Source organism: Watersipora subatra, chromosome 4 (genome assembly GCF_963576615.1).
Source record: "Watersipora subatra chromosome 4, tzWatSuba1.1, whole genome shotgun sequence".
In the NCBI taxonomy this organism is placed as follows: Eukaryota; Metazoa; Bryozoa; class Gymnolaemata; order Cheilostomatida; family Watersiporidae; genus Watersipora; species Watersipora subatra.
Window position 1 is genome coordinate 16,852,866 of NC_088711.1, and position 27,632 is coordinate 16,880,497.

General features: G+C 37.4%; 1 protein-coding gene across 3 annotated transcripts in view; it reads left to right on the plus strand.

Annotated features, from left to right (window-relative positions):
- LOC137394954 (SLIT-ROBO Rho GTPase-activating protein 1-like) overlaps positions 1 to 27,632 on the plus strand; it is a 50,445-nt gene that overhangs the window by 423 nt on the left and 22,390 nt on the right. For 2 of the 3 annotated variants that reach the window (XM_068081731.1, XM_068081733.1), the window contains exons 1-3: positions 18,286 to 18,412; positions 22,268 to 22,451; positions 26,512 to 26,677. In XM_068081731.1, coding sequence (XP_067937832.1) covers positions 18,301 to 18,412; positions 22,268 to 22,451; positions 26,512 to 26,677 — 462 coding nt within the window. In that variant the 5' untranslated portion in view covers positions 18,286 to 18,300. Of the gene's footprint in view, positions 1 to 3,268; positions 3,384 to 3,674; positions 3,815 to 18,285; positions 18,413 to 22,267; positions 22,452 to 26,511; positions 26,678 to 27,632 lie in introns of those variants that run through there. The other variant, XM_068081732.1, reaches the window with a different exon arrangement.

A 27,632-nucleotide genomic window follows, 5' to 3' on the forward strand; every position in this document is an offset into this window, starting at 1 on the left:
CATTGTGACATATCACGCTGTTGCGTATATCGATTCATATTAACAATTGAGCTGCCTAATGTTACGAAATAGTTGTTGAAATTAGATCGAGGTTATAATTGGATCAAGTTCAACTTTAGATCTTTTGCCATCTGAAGAATATTTCTTGTATTAAGGTAGCCTAGCAGGTCTACTCACCCAGCTATATATGTCTCGTCATCTACATTTCGATTACGACTCAATGTGACCTGTTTCAGACCAGCTCACTCATTGATGGCAACGACTGTTTTATTTCAGCTATTCGAATCGCGAATGTTTCTGGAACTGCGGCTGTTTGGTTAGGTTTAGTGTCACATCTTTGCTCTGTTTGTTTTTGAAGAAGATATTTGGTTTTACTAAGTAAGAGTCTGAGGTAAGAGAAGACTGTATAATTTGTTGAATATGCATATGGCTAGCTGTTGCCTAGAACAGATCAGCTTGCACTTTGTCACCGACAGCCACCGGAGTTTTTCGCTGCCTTATCAATGCTTTAGATTGTTCTTGGTAAGGTAACTTGTATTGGCACATCGAACTCTTATAATATAGACGTGAGTGACTCAAGTTCAACTAAGAGTTGTAAGGTAGCTTAAGACCCACGCTTTATCATCATTGATACAGCGTGTATCTAAGGTTGTAGATCTAGCTTTACACCAGCATACTGCTTTATGCTTGTCGTGCATAGATGGGTAACTGTTGATTGCAATTGACTTGAAATATTTATAGTTTTTAATATATGAAGAGTTTGTGCAAATATAGTCCTTATTGAATTAATGCAAACAATAAATTATTGTAGCCACCTGTTTTCTGACCTTTTCATGTTATAGCTCATGCATTGTTGACATTAGTCTAAGGCATGGCAACTGTTGGCTCATATTAATATGGTCCACTAGTATATTCACATTTGATAGGAATGTGTTTTTGTGCTTCATTCAATTCCTGGTCATATCAAGCAGAAAGTGCTGACAATTTGGATGGCTGAAAATCATTTCGGTGACTTTAACAAACCCAAACAGATTTTTGCATTTAAAATCTTTAAAGGAAATAATAAAAATCCATAGCTTTTTCATTTATTGGTTGTGCATTGAGTTCCTTAATACATTCACCATTCCTGCTTTCATACTTATTTAGAATACTGGTGTAATTGCATGGGATATTTACTTGTCCTGAGCGTTTCATTAGCATGCCTAGCTGCCGCTCGCGTGCACCTGGTTCCATCATTATGTATGTTGACCTATCATTGATGCATAAATTAGCTGGCTCATTATTGCCATACAATCCTTCAAAAATATTACTCAGTAGCATTGTTAGCAAATGGTATTGCACATTTTCACATGGCCTAGTTTCTCCTTGTGATGCCTCAGGGTCAATCAGGAGATTTCCATTAGGATATTCTCATGTGACACTACTACTTCTTACTAACACAGATTTGATTAGCTGGTTACTTTGAAAGTCGGCTGTGGTTAATAATCTGTAGAAATCACTGACATTTGGTTCTTGAGCCCTGCTCTTGCTGTGATATTGTCTTTGTGTTTATGGCTTTTATCCAGACATCTTTTTAGGTTTTCGTTGAATCTTTTCTCTAGAAACTGTCAAACCATTCTGAAATGGTAAAACTATGTTTGGAATCAGTCTAGACTCTCATGTTGAACTCAATATCTAAACTGCTCATAGCTGTACACGTAGTTGGAACTAGTACTGGAGTATAATAATGAAATGCTGGCAACATGGGATGATATTTGTTTCAATAGTTGTGATTGCTGAAATTTCAGTTTGTGATATGTAATTGGTTGCTAAATACATGTAGCTAAAAGACATTACACATTTTGCAAATTTTGATTTATGTTATATATAATCTTTTTATACCCAGGGTTTAATCCTTATTAAAGGTTGGTCACATGGCTGCCCAAGCAATGCCTTACAAGTGTGTATAAATCAAATAAAGGAACCAAAGTTTACAAGGGGTAGTCACATTGGTCTTTGCCGACCAGGAAAAAAATTATTTTTATTATATTTATTTTTTTTGTCCGATTATCATTTGCTTTCATTTGTTGCATTCTAAATTACTTGCTGGTTGTTCGAAAACTATAGCGAATGCTGTATTCGGCTGATAGGGAGTTGTCCAATCAATGTGTGTTCAGTTTATTTGATGAAACTTGAGCATGACCCAACCATTCGGTTACAAGTTTTAGTTATTTGGGCTGTTGTTCTCTACAAAAGCTACCCTTTGGCGTCGTGCAACCACCCACCCAACCCTCACTTGTCCTTGACCAACAAACTTTCAAGCTATTAGTTTTGAATGGTCTGTAATATGATAATAAGTTCGCAAGCGCTTCATTCTAGTGGCTCCAATACAAGGTTGTTTTGCCAAATAATGACATGGTAATACTTCATTGTATTGACGCATACTCTGTGTTCTTATTATTTACCAACGTTTTGTACATCACAGTAATATTTTATCACGGAGTTTAATGTTAAATGATAATGAGAAATTTTCCTTAAATTTAAACATGGCTACCATATTAAAGTTTTTACTCTGAGGTAACATTCATCCTGGGTCAACCAACAGCGATTACTCGGCTGCAGAATCTCCATGTTATATGGTTATAAAACATAAATCAATAATATGAAGATGACTCACAGCAGAAATGGGCAGTCATTGGGTCATTATCATAGTTTATTGTCATCAGAGATCATCATCAATTCATTGTTATCTTATCTGTAACTAGATCTTCACGAAGGGCTTGTGCAGCCCCAGCGAAAATAAATCCAGTTTTCACTTTGTAACGTATCATTTTGAGGGAAAAGCAATTCTGGCCACTTTTACACAGCTTATGATGGTGATTAATAGACAATCAAAAAAGCATCAAAGAGTTTGAATTTGTAACAAAAGTTACTAGGATAGGGCATGTCAAGTATCATTTAACATGGTGAACCGCGTCATGTGATCCTGACATTTGAGCTATGATATCGCACATATATGTAAGATACATCTTGCCGGCAAGAGCACTAGCTAAGTGCACCTCTCATTACCCTTATCCTTTACTAGTATGGCAAATCTCATTCAGCCTGTTTAGTTGACTACAAGTTTTGTTTGGTTGGCCTCAGTGAAAATCTCGACAAGCTTTTACGTTATGACTCATGCTTGGAGTTATGGCGAGTCTTTCATCCTTAAATATCGAATGATACATTTAGCTTGAGATCGTTCTGCCTCTATCTATGCTGGTCAGCAGTTTCTGCATTTTATTTGTAGCGTTGGTGTCTCTGATGGCAAGTTCTATAAGCGTCTGATTATGACTACCATCTGATTGTTGGTCATTAGCGTAGGCTGACATACTTGCATGAGGAAGTTCTCCATGTTACTCACAGTAGGTTAGACTTTCATTGACTCCTTTTATTACATTATTATGTTAGGTCAGAGAGTCTTTTTTGTTCAATGCCTTCAATTCTTCAAAGTCTATAAGCATTTTACTGGCAGGCTGTGCATCGTCTGCATGGCAGATAGCTGATAGGATAGTGAGGCTGATAGATTGCTGTCTGGATATTATTGTACTGAGAGATAAACAAGTGAAAGAAGGCGTATCATGCTTGACATCTTAATTTGTGAGAAGCTGACATTTGTGTGCCATTTGTTAAGCCGCTGTTGAACTTTATGACAGTTGTGGTAGACTAGTTGCTACCCGAAAGACAGCACTAGCTGCAAGGTGAATCTGAAGCGTCAGCATGCCTATAGTGGGGGAGAGACGATCGGTACGGAAGGAGAAGGAGCAGCTCGGAGAGTGCGAACAGCTAGCCCGAGGTAAGTTTGTCACTGTTGCTTTGAATAGATTTACAACTAAGAGTTGTCACATTTCATGCGTTTCTCTTTTCTTCCATGTTGTTCTACTAGGGACTGCCAGGGGCAAACATTCATTAGTGTGTTTCGTTCTTGTGAAGATATCCTACTCACCGTGGAGTTGCTTACTTGGGGGAACTTGCTTAGTGGAGTTGCTTACTTTGAAGGAATGTTTACGGCTCCATTAAGTTCCATAGAATCAGGGACGATACATAATATTTATCATGAAACTAAATTAGTTTTCAAAATATACCACAGAGTTGCGATGAAGGAGTCTTTAGTCAACACTTAGCCAGGTAATGCATAGAATCCCTTTTATTTTTAATCAGACAGCTCACATGTGAGACTGGTTCTCAGCCACTCAGAGAGGCCATGAGAGAGGCTGGTTCACAGGACCTGACGTGTTTTGAAACCGAATATTTTTAACGATCATACGGAAGGCACAGAGCGTATGCGTGTGAAGTCTGGATGAAATCTAACAAAAAATGTGGAAACACAGTGTTGTCATGGACTAACAGACAGACACACAATGACAACATGGGATTTATCAATATAGATATTCTAATATTTGAGAATATATTAGTTGCAATGCCAGAAGGAATGACAGCAGCAATGTCTTTGTATTTGGGAGAACAGTTACAGTATACATGTAGATAAGTGTGTGTAAATCGCGATTACTTTCCTTTTAGAACATTTTTAAATGTTTAGCATGTTTGTGCACAAGTAATGGCGCAACCCAATAACAAGTGTCCATTGTTTTCTTTACTGCTATGCAATCGAATGTTGCCTCAGCTGGCTGAACAACGTTATGCTGCTGACAATATATTACTATCATGCCATTTTTATATCCAAAATCATTGTCTGTAAGTGAGCCTTATATTAGCAATAATATATAGTCTCCTTTCTTGGCTATACACCGTTAATAAGTTAAAGGCTCTTCTGTGCTGTGGTCTTCCAATACGAGCTATTGGTATCGCTGTTATGGTCACCAAAGTGTCTCCAATGTTGAGCATGATTATTGTCTATTTTGAATCTATTATAAAAGCAAAGAATGCCAAAACTCTCATTTTTACAGCGCTAGAATTGTTCAAACAGCCCAAAGTGTTTGAATTTTGCAATATATATATATCAACATATAAGCTATTAGGTTGGCAGCATTAAACAGTTTTTAGGCAGACCAAAGAAGGCTAATCTAATATCTACTTTAGCACAAATCATAATATAAGGTGGTTAATTATCCTGTTTTAGTTTTTAAATTCAAAATAAAGTTTTACATCATTACAGCCTATTAAAATCTAGCCACAATACTTGACCATCAATTTCAATACTGAAAGAGCCAATCAACTATGAGATTTGAATGCTAATCTCCGGGATGCAGCAAGTTTCATCTTTTCAGTCATTTTAACACTGTCTTGCTTGTTGGTTTGAAGATTGAATTCTTCTCACGCTTGTCTGTCCCCTTTTAAAAAGAATGTTATGAACATTAAATTTTTGTAGAATGAAAATGAAATTCAGTCAGCGATGAGGTCTCAGAAACTAGCATGTATTAGAATACATTAAACGTTGTGAGCCATTCCTAAATTTTAAGAGGTCCATGTAAATGGCAGAGCAATACTTACTGTAATTGGTTGGATTAGCAGGTAACCTTGCCTTAGATTATTTCCTCACAGCCTCTGGAACTCTGATAGTTATGACTACAAATGCAAAAAAGACATGGTCCTCGACAAAACTGCCCTATAACCTTAAAGATGTGGCTGCGTCAAATTTGAGTTGATCTTAAAAGAAAGCATTTTTTTTCTCTATCAGTTGATATGTTGTTTGTTGTGTTAGGCGATCTCATTGCCAAGATATTTGAAGATTAAAATCGAAAAAATCTGATCGCTGTAAAAACGCTCAGGCCAAAAGAACATGCCCAGACTTGCCCAAAATGATGTCACGCGGTATTTATCTGTCAATATATCTCGTATTCACATCAGCTATTTGCGATAAAAGTCTAGTCCTACGCGGCTCAATTGGCATATATCTTATTTTGTATTTGCTCATGTTGGCTAAAATAAAATTTTAAATCCAGCTACAGATGCATTATTATGAATGTTTCAAAGGCCTCAAATAACGAAAATTGAAAATTTGTCTTACTCACTTTCTCCAAATGCTGTGTAAACATTTGAGTACCGACTACCAATTCTAACGGTCTACGGTAATTCTGTCAAGCAAACTATGTAGTATAAGGTCTTTGTATCAGCACAGTTCCGCCGCTACCCACACTAACGATATACAGCCTCCCAAAAGCCCCGCCCACATTATGTTCGTCGCCTATCCTTGGGGCGGAGCTGTATATCATTGCCCACACCGAAAACTAGTTTCTTACTACCGTTAGTAAAATAAGCAATTTGCGTCTTTGAAAAGAATATACATAGGGATAGAAAAGTCTGGGATGAGAGGTCTGCTGCAAACTGGATTTGAACTCACATTCTCCAGTTCTTCGGACATCCATATACCGTATCCAATTCACTACAATATTCTGCAAATCATGTTTCGCATTATCTTCAACAATGTAATTTTATTATATAATTTTTACAAGCAAAAAGATTTTCATCTCGGCATAAAGCTTTTATTAAAAATATTCATCAAGTCGTGGCCACTCACATAGTTTTAGCTGATACAATAAGACAAATTCATCTACTGCAACAAACTCAAACAAAACATCACGGTTTATGCGGCACACATTCAAGTCTCCCTTTCCCCTTTATGGCAGTTTCCACACTGACAAAGCTGCTTCGGCTGGTGGGATGACATAAACATTCTGTAGTCAGTAAAACAAATGCAATAAACATATGTCATTCGTAGATGTCATTCTAAAGCGTATCTACTGAAAGCTTTCAAATTGGGAGTTTGATAGATTGCGAGTGTAATTTTAAAAACGAATAAATGTTTAACTAAGGCACAAGTACGCCAAGCCAACGATTCGAAGCTTTGGTTCTGGAAGTTAAAGATTTGCATTGATCAATCGATTTTCCTTACTTTCTGCAAGTGAAAAGTGAACATCTAAAGTCAAATCATAAATCTAATTTACTAGATAAAACTGCCACAGAAAATTTAAAGCAAATGTAGCTAGGTGAACCGATAAAAATATATAAAACGATGATTAGTGATAGCAAAAAGTTACAATTTTATTAATTAGTACATGTATTAATGAGTACTAAAATATTACCTTTAGTATATTCATCAATCTAAGCCATTGTATTGCTAGATGCTAAAGATTAAAAAGAAGCCGTCAAGAACTCACTGTACATACGTATCTCGCACGCGCAGGAAATTACATTTTAGCCTCAAACAGGGAAATATAATCTGAATGTAAACTCATCATGAAACTCTATGGGAGACCCAAAGTAAAAGATAAATTTACCTCCATTCTCCGATCTTCCTCCGTAGAACTTTAACTACCTGATGCCAAGAAAACTCGGAGTCACCGTCGCAGCAATTTTTACAATTACATGTATGTTGTTCGCCAATAAAACGTATTGATCGAGTAATTCATTAAAGTAACGATGTTAATTAATTTAGTAAATATCGATGTCCATGCGATTTAATAATAGAGTAAAATCCCTAAAATTGAGATCACAGACAACACGTTTTACGAGTGATAACATTTATCACGGCCTATATAAATGTTTCGCGCTGATGATTGGCTAAGAAAGCGACCTCATATTTATCGCTCGTGGTTTCTTTTCAGATATATTGCTTGTGACGTCACGAAAGAAGCACTCGCTGGAACGTGAGCTTTTTAAAAGAGGGCCTCATTCAAACGCATATATCTCTGGACAGGGTTGGTCTACAAAGACAAAAATGGCATCAAATTGTAGCTGATGTTTTAGCCTTTTATGGGTCTTAATTTCATTAAATTGAATTTTTTGACGCATCCACATCTTTAAGAGAAAGTGTTCGTCATTTTTTTTCACATTGAATAAGCTACTGGTGGTTTGCTATAAGCTACTGATGGTTTGCTATAAGCTACTGATGGTTTGCTATAAGCTACTGATGGTTTGCTATAAGCTACTGATGGTTCGCTATAAGCTACTGATGGTTTGCTATAAGCTACTGATGGTTTGCTATAAGCTACTGATGGTTCGCTATAAGCTACTGATGGCTTGCTATAAGCTACTGATGGCTTGCTATAAGCTACTGATGGTTCGCTATAAGCTACTGATGGTTCGCTATAAGCTACTGATGGTTCGCTATAAGCTACTGATGGTTTGCTATAAGCTACTGATGGTTTGCTATAAGCTACTGATGGCTTGCTATAAGCTACTGATGGTTCGCTATAAGCTACTGATGGTTCGCTATAAGCTACTGATGGCTCGCTATAAGCTGCTGATGGTTCGCTATAAGCTACTGATGGTTTGCTATAAGCTACTGATGGTTCGCTATAAACTACTGATGGCTTGCTATAAGCTACAGATGGCTCGTTTAGACTCGCGATAGATGGCTCCCAAGGGCCAAGAGCGATCCTGAAAGTTTTCCCTCCTCACATGCATTTAACAACAATCATTTATATGCAGAGAAAGTATCAGATGTTATTAGTAGATCCGTATATGTTAAAACGGAAGAGTTCGATTCCACCTGCATGAGATGTCACCTGAGAAAGTCAATTGACAGTAACTACTCATATTGTGCCATGTTAACTTTTAGACAACCCTGTACTGTAATAGCCTATTATAGTACATAGCTTTCAGCCAGTCTAGAGTGAGGCTGAATCTTAACTGATGAAAGCTCATTTTACACCCATCTTAGGTGCCTTCACCTCTAATACAATTGGTGTCTGTTTTGGCAGTGTGGTTTTGTGAAAGTTTTATGGCAGTGTAACTCTAAAACCCCGGATCATACACCAACAAAATATGTCTTCTGCGTAGCTATGGCATTGACGATGGTAAAGATCTACGATAGACAATCCGCATTGGTAGAGATAAAAACCAACGTTTATTCTAACGCTCTCGGTTCCATTTTATTCATTTCTAATGCAAGCTACTTACATCTAAGAATTATGTTCAAATGCCAACCACAACAGCGCTTCACACAAACAATTGATTATATTTGAATGAATATATATATATTTTCACTGGCAAAAGATACATGAATGCTACTCATTCAAATGATAATTGTTCATAGTATGGCCTACATTTCAGATAAATATTTCAGTAATTTAATCTCATTTTTCTATAGTTTGATTTGTCATGAACCTAAAGTATTTTTGAACTTGGTAGTTTTCAACGTTAAGGTACAGTGGACCCTTGCCATACGATTTTAATTTGTTCCAGTGTTGGCGTCGTAAGGCGAAATTTTCTTATAGAGGAGTGTAGAAACCCGTAGAAAATATCTAATGCTAACATCTCCTGGTAAAAATCACCAAAATTTTATATGCGGGCAGCTCATATTAAAAATTAGCAACAAAACCTTAGTAACTATAGTTACCAACAGTAACTTTAGTGTATTTACTGGTTATGATCTGTAATAAAGTGTAACATTACAATGTACTATGTGCAGTACATACCGCGGGGGAGTTCTTACCTTTGAGACAGACGTATAACATAAAAACTGAATTTACCTTAAATAAATCTAGCTTACTAAGCACATACTTAAAGCTTAGTTTTAGTATGTATTTTTAATTATTTTATTGAACTTTTTTATTATTAATTTAAAATTATTTTACTGAATTTTACTGAACTTAGACTTTTTCATAGCTAAAATTTTATCACCTATCTGTTTGCGGTTTCGTTTTCGAAATAACTAATAAGCGAATAATGCTGAAGTCGGCGAGATCGACTATCATGTCGCTTTCATTCGTCATTAAAGGAATTTCGGCGAAGAGCATATCTGCATATTTATTATTCCGACTTAATCAGCACACCGACTGACAAATTTGAATTTCAGATTTGAATTGGCGTATGGTAAAAAATATCTCATATGGAGAAAGGGAAAATCAGTGTGTTCTACATTGCAGAGCCCAAAACAATTGTACAACAGGGTCATCGTAACACGAGGGCACACTATAGGCCTATATCATTTTTCCTCAAACAAAATGTAGCAATTAGCGTCAACAAACATTTTTGTTGCGAGTTGTTGATGATTCATATTAGATAATAAATAGCTGACGATACTTCACTATTGGAGAATAGTGACGTATTTGGTCTTGGTCTTCACATGACTATCACCTGTTCTCATTAGTCACTGTTCTTGTCAAGACGATGCATTGTTTAGTAGCGTCCGGTGTGTATAACCGTGGCAAACATCCGCATGTGTCAGCAATGCATTTAACATTGTGTGTAGCCAGCTCCTACCTACAGTGATCATGCAGGTTTATTGATAACATATCGTGAAGTCTATTTATCTGATACAACACAAAGTTCTATCCAATACTAATCTATATGATATTGAACAATTGCTAGTTAATTTTAGAATAAATACAATGACAATATTAGTGCATGATCGGTATGTTATCTCCCTTTATCACTTACCTTCTCTTTGTCTTTCTCCTGTTATCTCTCTATCTCTCTCTTATTATCTCTCTATCTCTCTCTTATTATCTCTCTCTATAGGATATAGAGAAATTCTACTTTGTAGCTGCTATTGTTGATCGCCTTCTCAACGCAGAATAATCGCCATGCGGATGATTTTGTAACTCCCCGACTTTGGAGTTTATTGCTTGTAATCTTAGGAGTCACTATATCAGATGTTGATGTGCGCAGACTGGTTATTTGGGCTCTAGTGAGTCCAGATTATCGCCTCTCCGTGTCAGCGACTAAAACTGACAGAGTTCAAAACCCGTAGTGAACATTGCTATAGCTGTACAGTGTGACTTGGCAATTCTGTTCGCAGATGCCAGGCCTTACATACCTTACAAGCCAGAAGTAATCCCGCAAGTTGTAGTTAAAACTAGCCATTCACCTGCAACTTTTCCTTTTTCAAGATTACTTGTAACTAAAGTGGTTAACTGGTTCAAAGAATTAGAATTGTAATTACTGGTATCTAATGAACTATGCAGCGTCTCTTATACAAATCTATTCGATAAAAAGTAATACATCAAAGTAAAATCGACTACCATCTGTGATCGAATGAAGCTGCACTTGCGAAGTGCTGCAATATTTTCTAAGTGCTTAGCTTAACAGAGTACTCATCTGAGAATTCAACGGACACACTTATGACCAATTTTTCAGTGATTTGCTGATCCGCCGATAAAAAAGTTAAAAAACATGCTCTGAAGGATCAGCCAATCCAATTTTGAAAAAAGTTTTCACGCTCATAAGCTAATATAACCACAGAGAGAATACTTAATTTGTTGAGATTGTGCTTGTGATGTTGAGCATTGTCATAAATCCTGAGCACGAGCTGAACATCGTGTCTTAGGAGTTGTATGAGAGTCTAGGCTTTAAGGGTGGGTTGATTTGGTTGTGGCAATCAATCAACCGACAGTGCAAATAATTCACTCGAGGTGTTTATTCATTTATGAGCTTTTGCGAAGTCATTGCATGATAATCTACAACCCTAGTAATAACACAGGTAACATATTGGTTGTCTTCTTATATGCGATAAGGAGGGAGGCATACCAGCACTGTAGTCACCCTTTAGGCCTGGATTCACTCACGTGGGTTACCATTGATACACAAAACTGACAGAATACATTAGCAGACAGAAAACTGACAGAAATCATTAGCACAAAATACCTATAATAAAATGGAAATGCTTGCTTTCTTAAACATTTTCACTCTGCTTGGCCAATATATACAGTGACAGCATGTGGGTGAAGTTACAAGAAGATGTTTTATGTGATTATGTGACCCAGGCTTTAATTAAAGTGCTTTTGAGTCCCTATGTCTATAACAGGAGTATTCTATAAGCCTTTGTTGAAAGTTCCTCATATCAGTAAACTTGAAATTATCCTCTACTCACCATCATTATTATAGTCACACCATCATCATCGTTATCACATACCATTGTATAATACTATCCTTACAAAAATGAGGTTAACTTCTTACAATTGTATAGGGTACGTACATACATGTCTGGAATCCAAACAGCGTTCGTACCCCATACACATATACATAAAGTACGCATCTACATGTACGCAATCATAAAGCACCGTTATTGGAATCTGTTGTCAGTTTTCCTGGACACATGAGAGCTACATCTACATAGTCTTTGAGCAACAGTCACCCAAACCATCTTTAAACTACATCAAACCCTTTGCGGACGCGGATTGCATTGCTGGTATTGGGTTTGCCACTCTAGCTTATGCAAGCCTTTGACTGCAGTCACTTCTAGGTGTAGCTCTGTGTGTATTCGGTCTATCACAAAGGCTATCAAGCTGTACATGGTGGTGAAACCACTCCGCGATACCATTAGCGTGTTTGAACTGCAAGAGCCAAATTGCATTTGTCATAAAGATATAGCCTGAGTTTACATCGAGTCAACTCGCGTAGTTAGAAGGGCCCATTAATATGTTGAGAGCTGGTGTGGCGTTGAAGGGCTTCATTGATTCATGTTGGGCAAAGGGACAGGTGCTGGCTTGTCTATAGGCCATTCTACATTATAAGCAGCCTTTGTTGTCAGGTGTTTTTAGTAATCCTGTGATCAGCGTACTAATGCTGACTGAATGTGTGAGCTCTACTCACTCGCTCTTCTGCTAGCTGTGTACTAATGTTTTAGAAATGCATATCTCGCTTGCCCTTGGCGGTCTAATTCTCTCTGGGACCAATATATCGAAAGCTAATATAATTGTGTCAATTTAGTTGTAGGTTTGTTGGCTCCCAGTGCTATGATTCGTGCCTCTAGGGTCACCCATCTCCGCTTCTACTTAAACATTGTCTATTGAGAGCTTCCTCCTTTCATAGTGCCTTTTTATCAGGTTCCTCAGTTTAAATTATCTCTAAACATTATGACACACCTGTTTATCGTTTTTTGTAAAACCATTTTCCATTTTATTAAAACCACAAGCGTACAATGTAGTATCAATATTGACAATGGGTTAGTGAGGTCAGGAGGGGGTGGCATCTGAAACAGTAGCTGGTGGCATCTGAAACAGTAGCTGGTGATCCCACTTTAAAGCCTGGTGCCCATATCGATTGCGAGACTCCAGCAGTAACTTGCGCAGCGAAACGCTTGCGAAGCTAGGCGGCATCTGTTCACATATAAAGCTGCATCGCTAAACATAATCGTGTAATCAAATAAAATGTTCACTCGCCATGCCATTTCTACAATGGTGACCTTCACCTGTACAGTGCATTTCGAAAAGGTTTTGCCTGCGGCCTTTTGCGAAATTTGAACAGCTCTAAACTATTGCGTTGCCTCCGGCAACTACCGTCGGTCCTCGGCGGTACCCGGCGCGTAGGTTCCCATTTCACCGCTAATAGCCTGTGGTGCTGTCGCGGGTGCTTTGCGACGTATATGGGAACCGGGCTTAAGCTGGCGAGTTGTTGCAGTTATTGGTAGTTCTGAGTGTTGGCATATGCTGTAACACAGTGCTCAATATGAACAGGCTCCTCTGGTAGCGATATAAACTGACTTCTGGTAAATGCAACAGGTTCTTTGAACTAAATGGGTCCCTGAACTGCCATATTTCTAAAAAGGAGTTGATTAACAGGTCAACAATTTACACGAGAACCCTCTTATAGTCTCATCACTAACAGCTTTGTCTGCAACCCCCTCTAATACACTAGAATTACAGTAATCATGACCTCCAACTCCTTTTTACTTACATATGCTGGACAATGTTGACTCTTGTGTTACATATTTATTTTTACATCTGTCGCATTATAGTGAAGAGGGCATGGGTGTCTTCAAAGATATCTACTGTAGCCAGATAGCAGAGCGGAGTCGTAAGCTCAGATCACCTTGTTGGACCACCTGTCTCGACCTGTCTGCCTTTGCTAGACTTCATCGGCCTTGTAAAAAGGGACTTTTTACTGTATCACTTCTAAGAATACTCGATGTGTTAACTCAGTTGCATGTGTACACAGCCCATGACTTTCAAGAATAAGCTTTGCAGATCACACATTTGAGTTTTTACTCTCTGATAGACGCGTTTGTCAAACAAAGCTGGCCAGTTTTACTATCAACGTTAATGATTACAGGAACCATTGTTTTCGTTGAATTGTAATTTGTAAGATCTCCAATCAGTAACGTTTGAACAGCTTTAATTGAGTTGTTAAGTGGATACAGCTAGAAATGTGATCAGACTGACTATTGGTACATTCTATTAGCATCTTTGCTATTGGGAGGTTATGGAATTGTGCACTACATACGGTACTCAGCTCATACGGTAAGCCATACTGAGGTGTGTAGAGAGACAAGCAAAATGTGAGACCACAATCATTATTAAGCATTAGGTCATTGTCATTATGAATCGGCTCCCTTACGAGGAAACAGACCCTGTGACACAAGCAGTGAGTAACAGCTTGGGTTGTGGTAGTCGGTAGTAGTAGGTAGTAAGAGGCTTGACTCCTATTGAACTTGAATTGCTCGTCCTGACCTCGCAGTTCTTAACACTGCATATTAGTGTCAGCCAGTTTTATATCCAGCACTGATTTATTACTCTGAGAATCGAGGCCTTTTATAGACTTTATAAGCATTATATTAGACTTTTATTAGTGTTTATGACAATCATGTCCGCTAGCATCCTCTACCTCAGCTAGCACAGAGTTTCCCCTCTTTGAATCATCTTCCTACTCCTACATTACTCTACCCCATAAGTAGGCCTAGCACCCACCTCATTCTCTTCCTTTTCAATTTGCTCACAGGTATTTAATCCGACCTTGTGTAGGCTAATGAGTGTACACAAGCTATAGCTATTTTGGTAAGGATATAAAGTTCTTTTTCTGAGGATGCTCTGATCTGTTAGTTTTATGTTAGTATTCAGCTCATTTAGTAAGAAGCATTGTCTGTGTCCTGAAGTGCGTATTGACCACACAATAGGTAGGAGGAAGTCTTTCATATGGCCAGCTTTTCCCTATTAGGCTTCCATCTGATTTCCTTTCAATGTCCTCACTTGAACTTCACCTGTTTAGCAGGTGGCTCACCGATTGGTTTTTGTCTCCATAATATTATCCTATTGACACTTTTCACCTTTGCTTCCCTTGCCTTAAGTTCAACCCACTGGTTCTTTTTGTTTATTAAATATATTATATTTTGCCCATTTCTTTTCGGAAACTGTTTCCTACTTTAGGCAAAGCTCTTGACAAATATTATTTTCCACTGAAGCCATAGTTAGTTTTGGTTGCTTTTTATTCACTCTGTGTAGAGCATTTGCTATTGAGGTACACACCGAGGCATTTAGATCTAATCATATACTACGCATAATTTTAGACCGATTAGGATCTGGCTGAAGTTGTCTCCCAATAGTGTACTGCTTCCTGATTGTGCATAAAGTAATTTCATAGTTCTTGTTTGGCTGTATTGAAATTTTATGCTGAGTTTAATCAAACCCTTTATATAATAATCATCGGTTACGGGAAGACTCATTCTACCCTAGGACACTTATATTTCGCTAGTATTTAGTTTCGTGAGTAGCATACAGAGTAAAATTTTGCTGCAACTTAATTTCGCAGCTCTGATGAGTGCGAAAATATAGTGATGGGAAAATAAATGCAGTGAAACAAACATTAGATTTCTCAGGTTCAGTTCACCGATAGGAAAAAAATTCATTTTGGGACTAGTTTGTAATTATGAACCGCAGGTAGAATTGTGTGGTCGAGGTCAATAATGCAATTTGATCGCTTGCTGCCATTTGTTTCTTGGACTATCAATGAACAAATATTTAATTTCGCGTTTTCGCTCGTTCGTTATGATAGTTTGGTTTCGCACATGAAATTTTCGCGAGAGGATGACTCTGCGAAAACGCAAAAGTTAGATGAGGCGAATACATAAGTGTCCTAGGGTAGTTACATTCATAGCTACTGGTATTAAATTGCTATCTTCAAATCCTACAATATTTTGAGTTTACTTTTTAAATAACTCTGGTTTTTTGCTTGTTCCTTTGCATTCTTCTGTCTGCAAGCTTCTCCTTGAGAGCTTTAAGGATCAGCTCATAGTTTGTCAACATTATGAGCAATGATAAATAATATATATGCCATACGCAAAATTAATTTTATTGAAATGTGGAAAGTAACAAGCAGCATTCAATATCAGGTAGCATCAGAAGATTAAGGTCACAATATTTGCTGTGGAGATTTTTGCCTTGATTGTTGTACACTATTGGTTCCTGACCTAGTCAGGTAGGGTCTGTTGACAATGGATAAGCCATGCTTGGAAGGGCATCAGTGAAAGTCATTGCTCTAAATCGCGCTAAATCTTTACAAATATTTGAATGTTTTTAGGCTACAGCAACTGAATGCTTATCTTGTAACAAAAACATTTGGTGTATGCTAAATATCGTTTATTAGATTTGTTCACGGGTCATCAATAAAGTAATTGGCGTATCGACTACATTTATAGAAAATTACATGTAAAGGATAACTCCAAGTTTGTAGATAGACACATTACTAAAGAATTTCTAATTGTCCACATCATTTTATGATAGATTTGTTTTTATATTTTGTCCTGCGTGTCCTGCTAGGTAAAAAGAACCCTTAGTTGTTTTTAAACATAGCAGTTGTACAACCACTGTGCCATTTGCTGTCAGCGCTGCTCATTTTACTCACAATATGTCACTTTTTTGGTTTCCTTTCTAACTGCACCTTCAAAATAGTAGTACACCAGTACCTCCAATATCATAGATTCTGGCTAAACTCATCCTAGCAAAAAATAACTGATTTATAGCATGTGCTTCTCTGAACAGAGGTTGTTCCCTCTTGGCCAATTTTGCTAATTTTTGAGAGGACAACTCCAAGCATGTCATCCTGTTCATAGTTGAATGTGGCACTTGACTTCACTGTGCCCATTTTCTGTGAGCTAGCCATTTGCTTTCAAATTTCCACAGTTAAAGCTTTTTGCTATAAAATTAGAACATCAGGCTTTTCATATATACATAAACAAATGTAACAACTTGTCAAGTACGGTATCAATAATATAAATAAAGCTCTATAAGCGGTCTTTTTGAAATCGTATACAAACTACTTGAGGTCTTTGGTCATAACATGATCGTACAGGAATAATAAGTTTGGTTGAACAATAATTGTAAGCTCTTCCATCACTGATTTTTTTATAGTTTGACAAAACTGCTAAGTCGATGAAAGCAGATATGGCTATCTGTTTTGAGTTGTCTAACCTTAACTTTACTTTGAGGTTAGGAGTACACAATCATCACGTATTGTATTGGAAGATTCTCAAGTGTCTGGATTAAACAGATTGAAATATTTGCAGCAAACCATGTCTGTCTTCATAGTGAAAAAAAGTACAACTGCCGTGCTTGCTTTCATTTTGTCTCCTAGAACATTAGACACCTTGTTATTATTGTTATTTTTTGTAGGTTTCTAGATAACACTCATTAATCACATTATAAGATTACACTTATCAATAACATTATAAATATTAATAAAAGTTGTAGTTTCAAGGTTGTTTTGGTTTTTTGTAGAATTATTTTTATGGATAGTTGGTTATCATAGGTTATATAGCGAACCATGGATGTCGCAATCAGGTAATCTATTTACTTATTTTTAATACATACAAATTTTATTGCGATTATTCTTCTTTCTATTTTTAATGAAAACTAAACACAGCAAAGCTCGCTCATATATTTCGTGAGAAATCGGAGAGACAGTTCCTTTGATGTGCCGTTAATTTTGAAGTATATCGAGCCATTTGTGATGACTTATTACTAGTTGAATGTTTTATTGACACAGGTTTCTGTTATGCACACATCAATGAGTGTGGGCAGGCCTTTCTTCATTGCCTTTGAATCTGTACTGTTTGCATTAGATGTCTTAGACGATAAATTATACTAATAAATAAATACTCTAGAAAGCCTTTGAGAGACTAGACTCGTTTCGCGCGATCCTTTGTCAGGCATTTCATAGCCTCTGTATTGCCCGCTGTGCTAAACCGTCTAACCTAGCATAATGCGTAGTGCTCGCATGAACGCAGAATAAGCATACTCGAGTGGGTGCTCCTTCAGAGCATGTGCGGCAGTTGTTCCGTCCAATCATCTAGGACATGATGATGATGGGCTTTTCAATAGACTTGGTTGCCATTATCAGAAGACTGTCACATTATTACCATTCAAAGAGCGTTTAAAAGTTTCCACTAGACTGCACACGGCTCTCTCACCGCTTCTCTCTTCGTGCCTGCGCTCGTTCATCTGCACCGTAGGCTGCAGCTTAAGGACTTGGTTCTATCCTCAGATAAGATATTAACAAAGACCTATCATCTGTAAAATAAACACACAACGAAGCTGAAGCTATTTACTAGTGCTGATGGGTAATAGAGTTGACGCTTAAGTTGGTGAGACTCGCAGCTGCTCAATCATGCTCTCTCCCAAGTACGACGGCAAGTTTTACTTTAAGAGAAGTCAATCATTTCGATCGTCTCGTAGGAGAAAGAATGAAGACCAAAATTCTCTTGTGCAAGACTGTCAGAGTAAGTAAAAGCCTGTTAGACACTTGTGATGGAATGCACAGTATCTACTTACTTTTATGAAGTAGGAGTTTTTGATTTCCTTCTATTGTATGTATGCCTAACTACTGTCTTGCGGATATGGTCCTCCAACCCCTCTTCTGTTGTATGTAGGCCTAACTACTCTCTTGCGGATATGGTCCTCCAACCCTTCTTCTGTTGCATGTGGGCCTAACTACTCTCTTGCGGATATGCTCCTCCAACCCTTCTTCTGTTGTATGTAGACCTAGCCACTCTCTTGCGGATATGGTCTTCCAACCCTTCTTCTGTTGTATGTAGGCCTAACTACTCTCTTGCGGATATGGTCATCCAACCCTTCTTCTGTTGTATGTAGGCCTAACTACTCTCTTGCGGATATGGTCCTCCAACCCTTCTTCTGTTGTATGTAGGCCTAAATACTCTCTTGCGGATATGGTCCTCCAACCCTTCTTCCGTTTTATGTAGGCCTAACTACTCTCTTGCTGATATGGTCCTCCAACCCTTCTTCTATTGTATGTAAGGGTTTCTGTTTGTAATATTGGCCTACCATTGCCTAAGTTAGTTAGATTTAATGGCAGCAGAATCTATTCTACATCAAATGGGTGAAGCTGCTGCTACCTGCTCTATGTAGATGGGAATTATCCTGGAATTCACATTAACATTCTAATAGCTTTTGCCAGTAGGCGATCTTGAACCAAGCAGAGCTGCCTGGTCATTGCTATTACGTTATGAAACCTGCTGGATGGAGTTGAAAGCATTTGATATCCCATTAATGATAAGTTCAAATAGAAGAACAAGAACTGATAGAAATAAACTGTTTGTCTTTATATCGGTCTCATTCCGTAGTGCCATCAGGCGCCTTCCAAGTTTCATAATTGGGGATGAAATGGTTTAGTTTCACCAGATACATGTTTTTAGTCTAGCATTGTCCATTGATAGTCATTAATTAATGATGTTTTCATTTTCTGTCTCTGCCTTTGTTGTCCTTGTTGTTAACATGATTGATAGGAGTGGTTTATTGCTAGTCATCCGATTGTACAGTCTAATCTAATCATTGCTAGCAGCCTCTCTTGCTGTTGCCTCTCATACTTCTCCATCTCTAGCCTTCTCCTGTCCTCTTCCATCGCGTTCATACTGCTGATGAACTGCTGACCAGGGTTAACTCAGCTACTGATATTCGCTACATCAGCGACTATTAAGAGAAGCCTACAAATGTTGGCTAGCAAGAACAGAAACCTTTCAAATACTTTTCTGAGAAATTGCCTGTCAGGCTAGCGGAGTAGGCTAGATGTAATCTCCTTCTGCCCCTCGACCGACACGCAATCACTGCTGTGTTTGTGCATGTGACACCAAGTGCCTTATTACCCGCCTGTATTGATCCTGTGCATTTCTTCACTGCTGAAAGCAGTGAAAGACCGTGGCTAGTTAGTGTCCTCATAACACTTTGTGATATTTCAAGAGTTTTCCTATAATTAGAGAGTCAGTCGGAAGAGGTACTAGCTGCCTTTTATGAGAATCGTAGCGACAGGGTAGCGTCTAGCTTATATCTATGTATAAAAATATACTGTTTTGCCAGCTGAACTTTGAATTAGAAGTGACACTTCCAGGATGGCAGCAGAATGTTTGAATCAAATAGTTGTTAGCTGTTCTGTTTACAAACGTCAAACAATTCAGTTTGACTCAGTGACTGTCAATAAAGTAGAGTGGAACTTCTCTATCAATTATCTATTGACATTTCCCATACTTGACCATCATGGTAGCATCATTTTTTGATTAAACTTTCCAATCTACTGGTAATAACCAATTTATCTTCATTATTCAGCCTCTTGTTTTTGATGCAGTTTGATCAAAGTTTGCTAGCCAAACTAGTAGAGCTGTTTGCTGGACCACATCTACTAAGCTTGGTTGGAGTTCTGAGATCAACCCAATTGCCGACACTTATATTTAAGATGATCCATCCGCTTGCTAATATAACTATTGTTTTTTATATATGCGTTTCGCAACAACAACCTAGCACAGGACCGTTCATAAATATGGTTACAGTCTTTTGTGAGGCAATGGGGTTCAGTAGATTTTTCAGTTACGTCTAGGTACAGGTACAGGATCATTTTCAGGTACATCTAAGAGACCACAGCACAGTTTGACAATTGGTTTTTGGCTAGAATGGCCATGGTATCAAACCTTTCAACATTTGTAAATGCGGTATATGTATATATATACTTGTAGTTCCACAATAAGAACATCAAATTTAATATCAAATGTTAAAATTATTTGAATCTGAAAGTTTTTACAACAAAAGCGGAGTGTGAAGTCGCTTTTAGCCAAAGTATTGTTTAACCAACTGTCTATCGGTTCGTTTGCTTTACACAACTCTACCTACTAGGCACTTGTCTTCTTCCATGAGGCCATCAGAAATGTGCAACAGTAGAAAGGGAAGGGGGGTATTTATGCTTTCGGAAACGATTAGAATGTTTGGTTATCTATCATTTGGTAAACATTTTAAAATGGTCAGATGTTTCTGGTTCGCATAATTTGTTTGTTGGGGCTTGATTATCTTGTTTTGGGTCTTGTATTGCAATTAAGCACTTGCTATATCGGCCGATCATTCTATGAACAATGATTATGAATTTTAATAGATTTACACGATTATCTTGCATCCAAGCGGCACTTGCACTCGAACAAGCAGCTCACATTTTGAATGTTATGACATGCGGACAGAAGAAAAACTTTATTGAAAAACCGTTGTCACGTTAACGTGCCCCAAATTAAGATAGTAGCTATTCAACACGTTGTCTGTCCCAGCAAAGTCGAAGAGCATGATTCATTATATCCATTAGCCTCTATGCAAACATAGGTTATCCTTGCCATTCTATTGTCATCTGTTAGAAAAGTTAGGCGTCTTTCGGGTTTCAAATATGACATAACATATATGACAAAATATCCACTATATCGACTCCATGAAATGGAGGGGTCTTGTATATTATCTGACTCTTCGGCAATTATGCTATCAATGACCTGTGACTCAATCAAATAAGGCAATTACGCCTAAACCAAAAGTTATAAGACTAGCTTAAGCCTGGTTCCCATATCGGTTGGGAGACTCCGGCTGTAACTTGCGCAGCAAAACGCTTGCAACGCTACGCTCGGCGGCATATGTTCACATAAAAGCTGCATCGCTAAACATAATTGCGTAATCAAATAAAATGTTCACTCATCATGCCGTTCCTATAATGGCGACCTTCACCCGTACAGTGCATTTCGGGAAGGTTTTGTCTGCGGCCTGTTGCAAAATTTGAACAGCGCTAAACTATTGCGTTGCGGCCGGCAACTACCGGCAGTCCTCGGTGGTACCCGGCACGTAGGTTCCCATTTCATCGCTAATAGCCTGCGGTGCTGTCGCGGATGCTTTGCGACGGACATGGTAACCAGACTTGAGGTTTTCGTAGCCTGAAAGTATATAAATACTTACATAGACTTCCAGGCAGAGCATTTGCTGTTGCATCACCACACATGGGCCTATGCACTGTTAATAAATCCTACTCAACTTGTTTAACGTCTACCCAGATCAAAGCAAAAGCTGACTTCGTTTAGAAATTTATGCCGTTGGAATTGTACGTCTGGTTGGTATTAAAATTGCCAGTGATTGGTATTTGTGCTGTACGTGGTTGGAATCTGAATGCTTCCTATGTACCCAATGCAATTCAGATTTGAAGGGAGTTTGAAAGCATCCTTGATATCATCAGCTGTGTAATAGCTTTTGGAAGTCAGCACTCTTCCAAGCTGTGAGGACACCTAATATCCCGAGTAGTAATTATGTATGCTCCATCTTATATTTTACAGATATTCAAGGAAAGCTGCAGGCACAGTTGAGATGTCTTGACGACAAGCTAGAGAACCAGTCGAGTATGGTGTCAGAGATTCAGGAGTTTTTTAAAAAGAGAGCCGAGATAGAATTTGATTACTCCCAGCGACTAGAAAAGCTTGCCAGACAGTGCATAGCCAAACAGAAACAGGAAAAACTCAAGTATGGCTTCTCTTTTCTGCTTATAAGATATCTGTGAATTATGAGTTGTCTATTCTTGTGCATCTGTAAGCTGTGTGTCTTGCTGTACAGCGTGTCATTAAAATATCAATTTCTAATTAAATTGAATCATTATCTGGTTGGCGTGTTCTTTCTAAATCAATACATTTTTGAAAGATCATTTTAATATGTTAGTTAGATTATCAAGTTGTTTCATTTTAAATTTGATTGCAAGGAATTAAGTTGCTCACTCAAACTTTGGAATACAAATTCAATCCTTTCCCATATTTTTTCATATGTCGAACACATATTCTCATACAAATACACTGTAGTTTGTCTTATTTGTTTCAAAACTATAAATAGCTTTTAATACTTTAAATGTTTAATATTTAAAATAGTTACATATAACATTAAAGTATATGCATTGTATAAAGTTACAATTATAATGTAACTTTATATTATGAAATATATAATTAACCTATATATTGTTTATAAACAATTGTAAAAACATAAATTTCGTGCAAAAATGATATTCATCAAATACTCGTCAGTAAAAAGGTTGTCATTGCTACTTTACCTTGAATGCAAGTGTAAGCTAGGCAATACGTAAGTTGGATATTTGAGTGAGTGATAGAAATACTCACTACTGTTGACACTAAATATAGTCTAACCTAATTTAAACTTTTTATTATTTGCAAGTTAAATTTGTTTATTTCTACCAGCTTTTTTATTTACCGGATTGAAATATTTTGAGTTTTTCATCTGTCATCCAATAAAAATAACAAATGAAAACGGATATTTGATCAAATTTAATGTCATATACCAAAAAGGTTTTTGTTATGTTTATAGATAATCGTAAGGTATGTTTTGGCTGTATTTTTAGGATCAAAAACTTTACTAAACTTTCAATGTTATCTTGAATTGAATCATGGTGTGACATCGGCGTGACTTTTAGAGACGGTTTGCTTGACTGCGCTGAATAAACTCTTTTGTTGAGTGAATAACTCCATGTTCAGAATGTCCTTTGATACAAATTGTAAGTGCAAGGCTGTATTGAATAGTACCAACTAGACACCTAGTAGTTTTGTCTAGGTAGCTGGATGAGACTGGGTCCACTAAAGTTTATTCTGCTTTGAAAGGCTAATAACCTCGGTAGCCAACCAGGATGAGGGAGGGTTGTCCAGAGTCCCATTCTATTTTATATTTCTATTTCTATCCAATCAATGATTGCTTTATGTATTGCGCAACACCAGCTAGTTACCTGAATTATTATTACACCATAATCCAGCATGGGCTATGCTTTCTATAGATTTGCGTTGAGGCATATGGCACCGTGTTGACAGACAGGCTTTGTGGTCGCGTCCTTTATAAGCAATACAACAAATGCGTGTTCGTGTACAACGGATGCAGCCCGCTGCAAAATATTGCGAATACACTTTTGTGTGTTGGAAAAAAAAATCTCATTACAGATTGCTTTTCATAGTTTTATTTATACCTTTCATTTAGCTTACAGCTTTAAGGTCAAGGACTAGTCAGTGATGCTTATCACTAACTTTAGGAAGTATTTCTTATTTTGTAAATAAAGATCATACTAATAGTACATCAATATTAACTTCTGCAACCAACCAATTTATGCATAAGATTCAGTTTTCCTGCTATAACACTCATCAAATGTATGTAGTGTTTCTAGCTAGTATGACTAGAAAGTCCGCCATTGCTTCTCGCTTATCCATATATTCTAGCGACTAATAGCGGTGAGACAGTCGTCACTAGGGCTTTCGGTGATGAAGCAGAAGATTCGCGCCTCAAATAAACACGTGAGGTAAATTCGGCTGCTGCTTGTTCAACAGCGCGAAGCGTGTTATTTGTTTTTGGGTTGTTTATATATTCGCTGTTAGGCACATGCTAAAATGAGAAGTATTTTTCCTCTGATAAACAGCTCAAAGCATATGGGGTGGAATTTAATCATACGTTAAGTTCTTTTTGGATGCTTTGAAGAATATGGCATTGAAACCTAGTCAAATTTGGTATCATAGGACATAACTGAACAGATTTTGTCCATTAGTTGATGGTAATTTCTTACATAGTCGAGTGTTGTACAAGAATTGAAAAAATTTCAAGAAGTGATGTTACGTTGATGGTTAGCTCTCGCTCCAGCCTAGAAAATAGTCTGTGTCTTTAAAAATGGCCCATTCTGGTTCTTCAATTGAGATGTGTTGATTGATATATAATCACAGCATTATGTGTAAATAATCAAGTTGGTTTAGGTCTTCAGATGACTCTTGACTACTCTACAAATGTCATAGCACGAGAAATATTAAATTAATTTGTGTTTGTCCACTTAGAATATTATCTCATAACAAACCATGGAATCACTTTTGTTCCTCTGTCGTTGTTTACTGGCTCTGGCCATTTTCGAACTCAGTTTTCTCTCAGTTTGTTTATGTAAAACACAAACCAATTTGTAATTTATGCATAGATAAAATACCAGGCCAAAAGATTGACCAGGTAAATAATAATTGGTTGTAGTAATAAACAATTTTATATTTGTATCTCCCACAACCAATATTGCTGACTTCATGTTCAGTCATTTGAATGATCGTTAATTCTTTGCAGTCTGATAACAAATCTTGGATGTGTTGATCAAAATTGATTGGTTTTATTTGGCTAAACCTTTTTAAAAATTATTCGTTGCGAGAAAGTGAAATCTCAGCTTCTTGTTTCAGCTCCAACTTTTCTCGTAAGCAGCTTGTAGCTTAGATATAGCCAGTCTCGAAGCCTTTTTAGAATCAGGGAAAATTAAACTAGGTGGACATTGATGTCACTTCAGCGAACTTTAGAAGATGGTATAAAATAATTCATGAATTATTTTATTGTTGAAGAGATGAGTTGATGAAAAACACTGAAATAGGAATGGATATGTTTATGAATGTTTTTTTTTTGAAAATAGAAAAAGGTAGTAATTGATTTAATAAAAGTAAACTGGAGGCATCGACGAAGGACATGTCGTGGACACGTCGGGAAAGTTTGCAGCTGTCAAACTTTCTCGATATTTCACCAAGCATCGACGACAGCCTTTCAAATGTGAACCATTTCGACGATAGTAATTTGCAGTTGCTGATAGCGTGATTTATTTATTTCCGCTTATGACCGTTGCTGCGGGACTAGTATTTGATTTCAATTATGCGAAAACAAAGAGGCTTCTTCATGAAGATTTAAAAAGCAAAATGAGAACACTACGTCACAGATGCAAACGCCGGATAGGTTTGTGGTAGTGTTAACATCGTTATCATCGTTACGTCATTATCATATCATTGTGGAATCACTGCCGAGATACGCCGATATAGTGTGAACCAGCCTTTAGGAGTCATTTGCCATATATATGCCTGTTCGATTTTACTGCCGTTTGGTCATCTGTCAGTCGGCCAAAGAAAATTTACAACTATTTTATGTGTTGGCAAGCAATCGCAGCAACCGACGAGGAAAAGTGAGAATGTCATATGACAGTGAGGAATGCGATTAATAAAGTTATATTTTGTTATTTTTGAAACAAAGTGTTTAGTTTTCTACACCTATATTTTGTTGTTTGTCTGATTGGCACATAATAAACTATTTGTACTGTAGCATTCGGTGTCTGACCTAAATCTAGCAAACTTAAACATAAAAACTGTAAAAACAAATTGAAAATGTTGTAACCTATAAGCAGATTTTAAAAATTGTCGAGCTATCAAGGATAGAAGAATGAATGTAGTGACTGTCAGTAAAATACCAAGTTAAGACGACTCCAGTAACATCACACCATGTAATTCAAGGACCATGTCGACTCATAACCAGTCTTTTGGAACCAAATGAGGTAGAAATTTGATGAAAATCTGTAGACACGTGTCACATTCACTGTCAGGTGTTCCAAATCATAAGCCTTCTAAATTTAGGCTATCTCATTCATGGCTAACCATTGCTCAGTAGATACAGATAATTAATCTTTGGTCTACTTGCAGGATTACAGATTCATTGCTGTAAATATTTGTATGAGCTAGTGATGAATGTTTTATTGCCGTTCCAGAAGAGAGTCTTGGATGATCATGTCAACCTATACTTGTTGGCAGCACATAATCGGCATCACAAAGCAGCAGAGCAGAGACCATAGTGTCCTTAGCGATGTCTATGGCAATGCCATGTTTCAACGACTGGCTGATATCAATGAGGACTCGCGCCGGCTTTTCTGCAAGGTAGGGATCCAGCAAGTCATTGCTAATTTTGCCTTCATTTTCACATTGTCAACTCTTTCTGAAATAGTCTTTATCAAAAATATTGTTATTGATATCAAGAAGAAAAGTTGAGAAAACATCGCATTTAAAGATAAATTTACACAAAAAGTTTTTGCAGATTTTATAAGAAAGTGACGATGTTTTTTATCATTTGCAATTGTTTTGATGTTTGAGGGAATCTGATTGCCAGGATGTTTCTAGATCAAAGTTGATAAAACCTGATCGCAATTAAAACACTCAGAAAGAAAATGTGCAAAATGGTGTCACTAGTGGTTATTGTTGCAGTAGCTCATATTGACTATTGGGTTCAATTTGTAGTCTTAAGCGTTTCTATTCTGTCGGTCTCATGGCAACTATAGATGTCATAATCACACTTTCGCTTGATCTGAGTTTTAATCGTGATCAAAATTACTCAATTTTAATCTTGAAACATCCTGGCAGCCAGATCACCCCAAACATCAAAAACAATTGCAAATGATAAAAAATACCACTACTTTCTTATAAAATGTGCAAAAAATTTTAGTGTAAGTGTAGAAAAACGCTTGGCTGACGATTCGCAGTAATAAATGGCTAATAAATGATAAATTGTCTGAAACCACAATAAAATCATAATTCCATTTTTGTCATGGTTGGGATTTCTGGCAGTTGTACAGGTCAGCCAATGAGAAAGTTCGTAGTTGGCAGGTCAGCCAATGAGAAAGTTTGTAGTTTTACTTCCTCAACACCATCATGGATCTGAGCAGCCAACAAGGAAGTGTTTGTTCACAATTGTGGGACTTGCCTTTTCTAACCATCGTTACATGGTCCGCGTATGAAAAACATTGTTGCGAGCCACTGAACATCCATGCGAAAAAGAGGGTTTCTCACGAACACTCCTCATGCAAGCCGCCATCTGGATCACCCTTGAGCGGTGTAT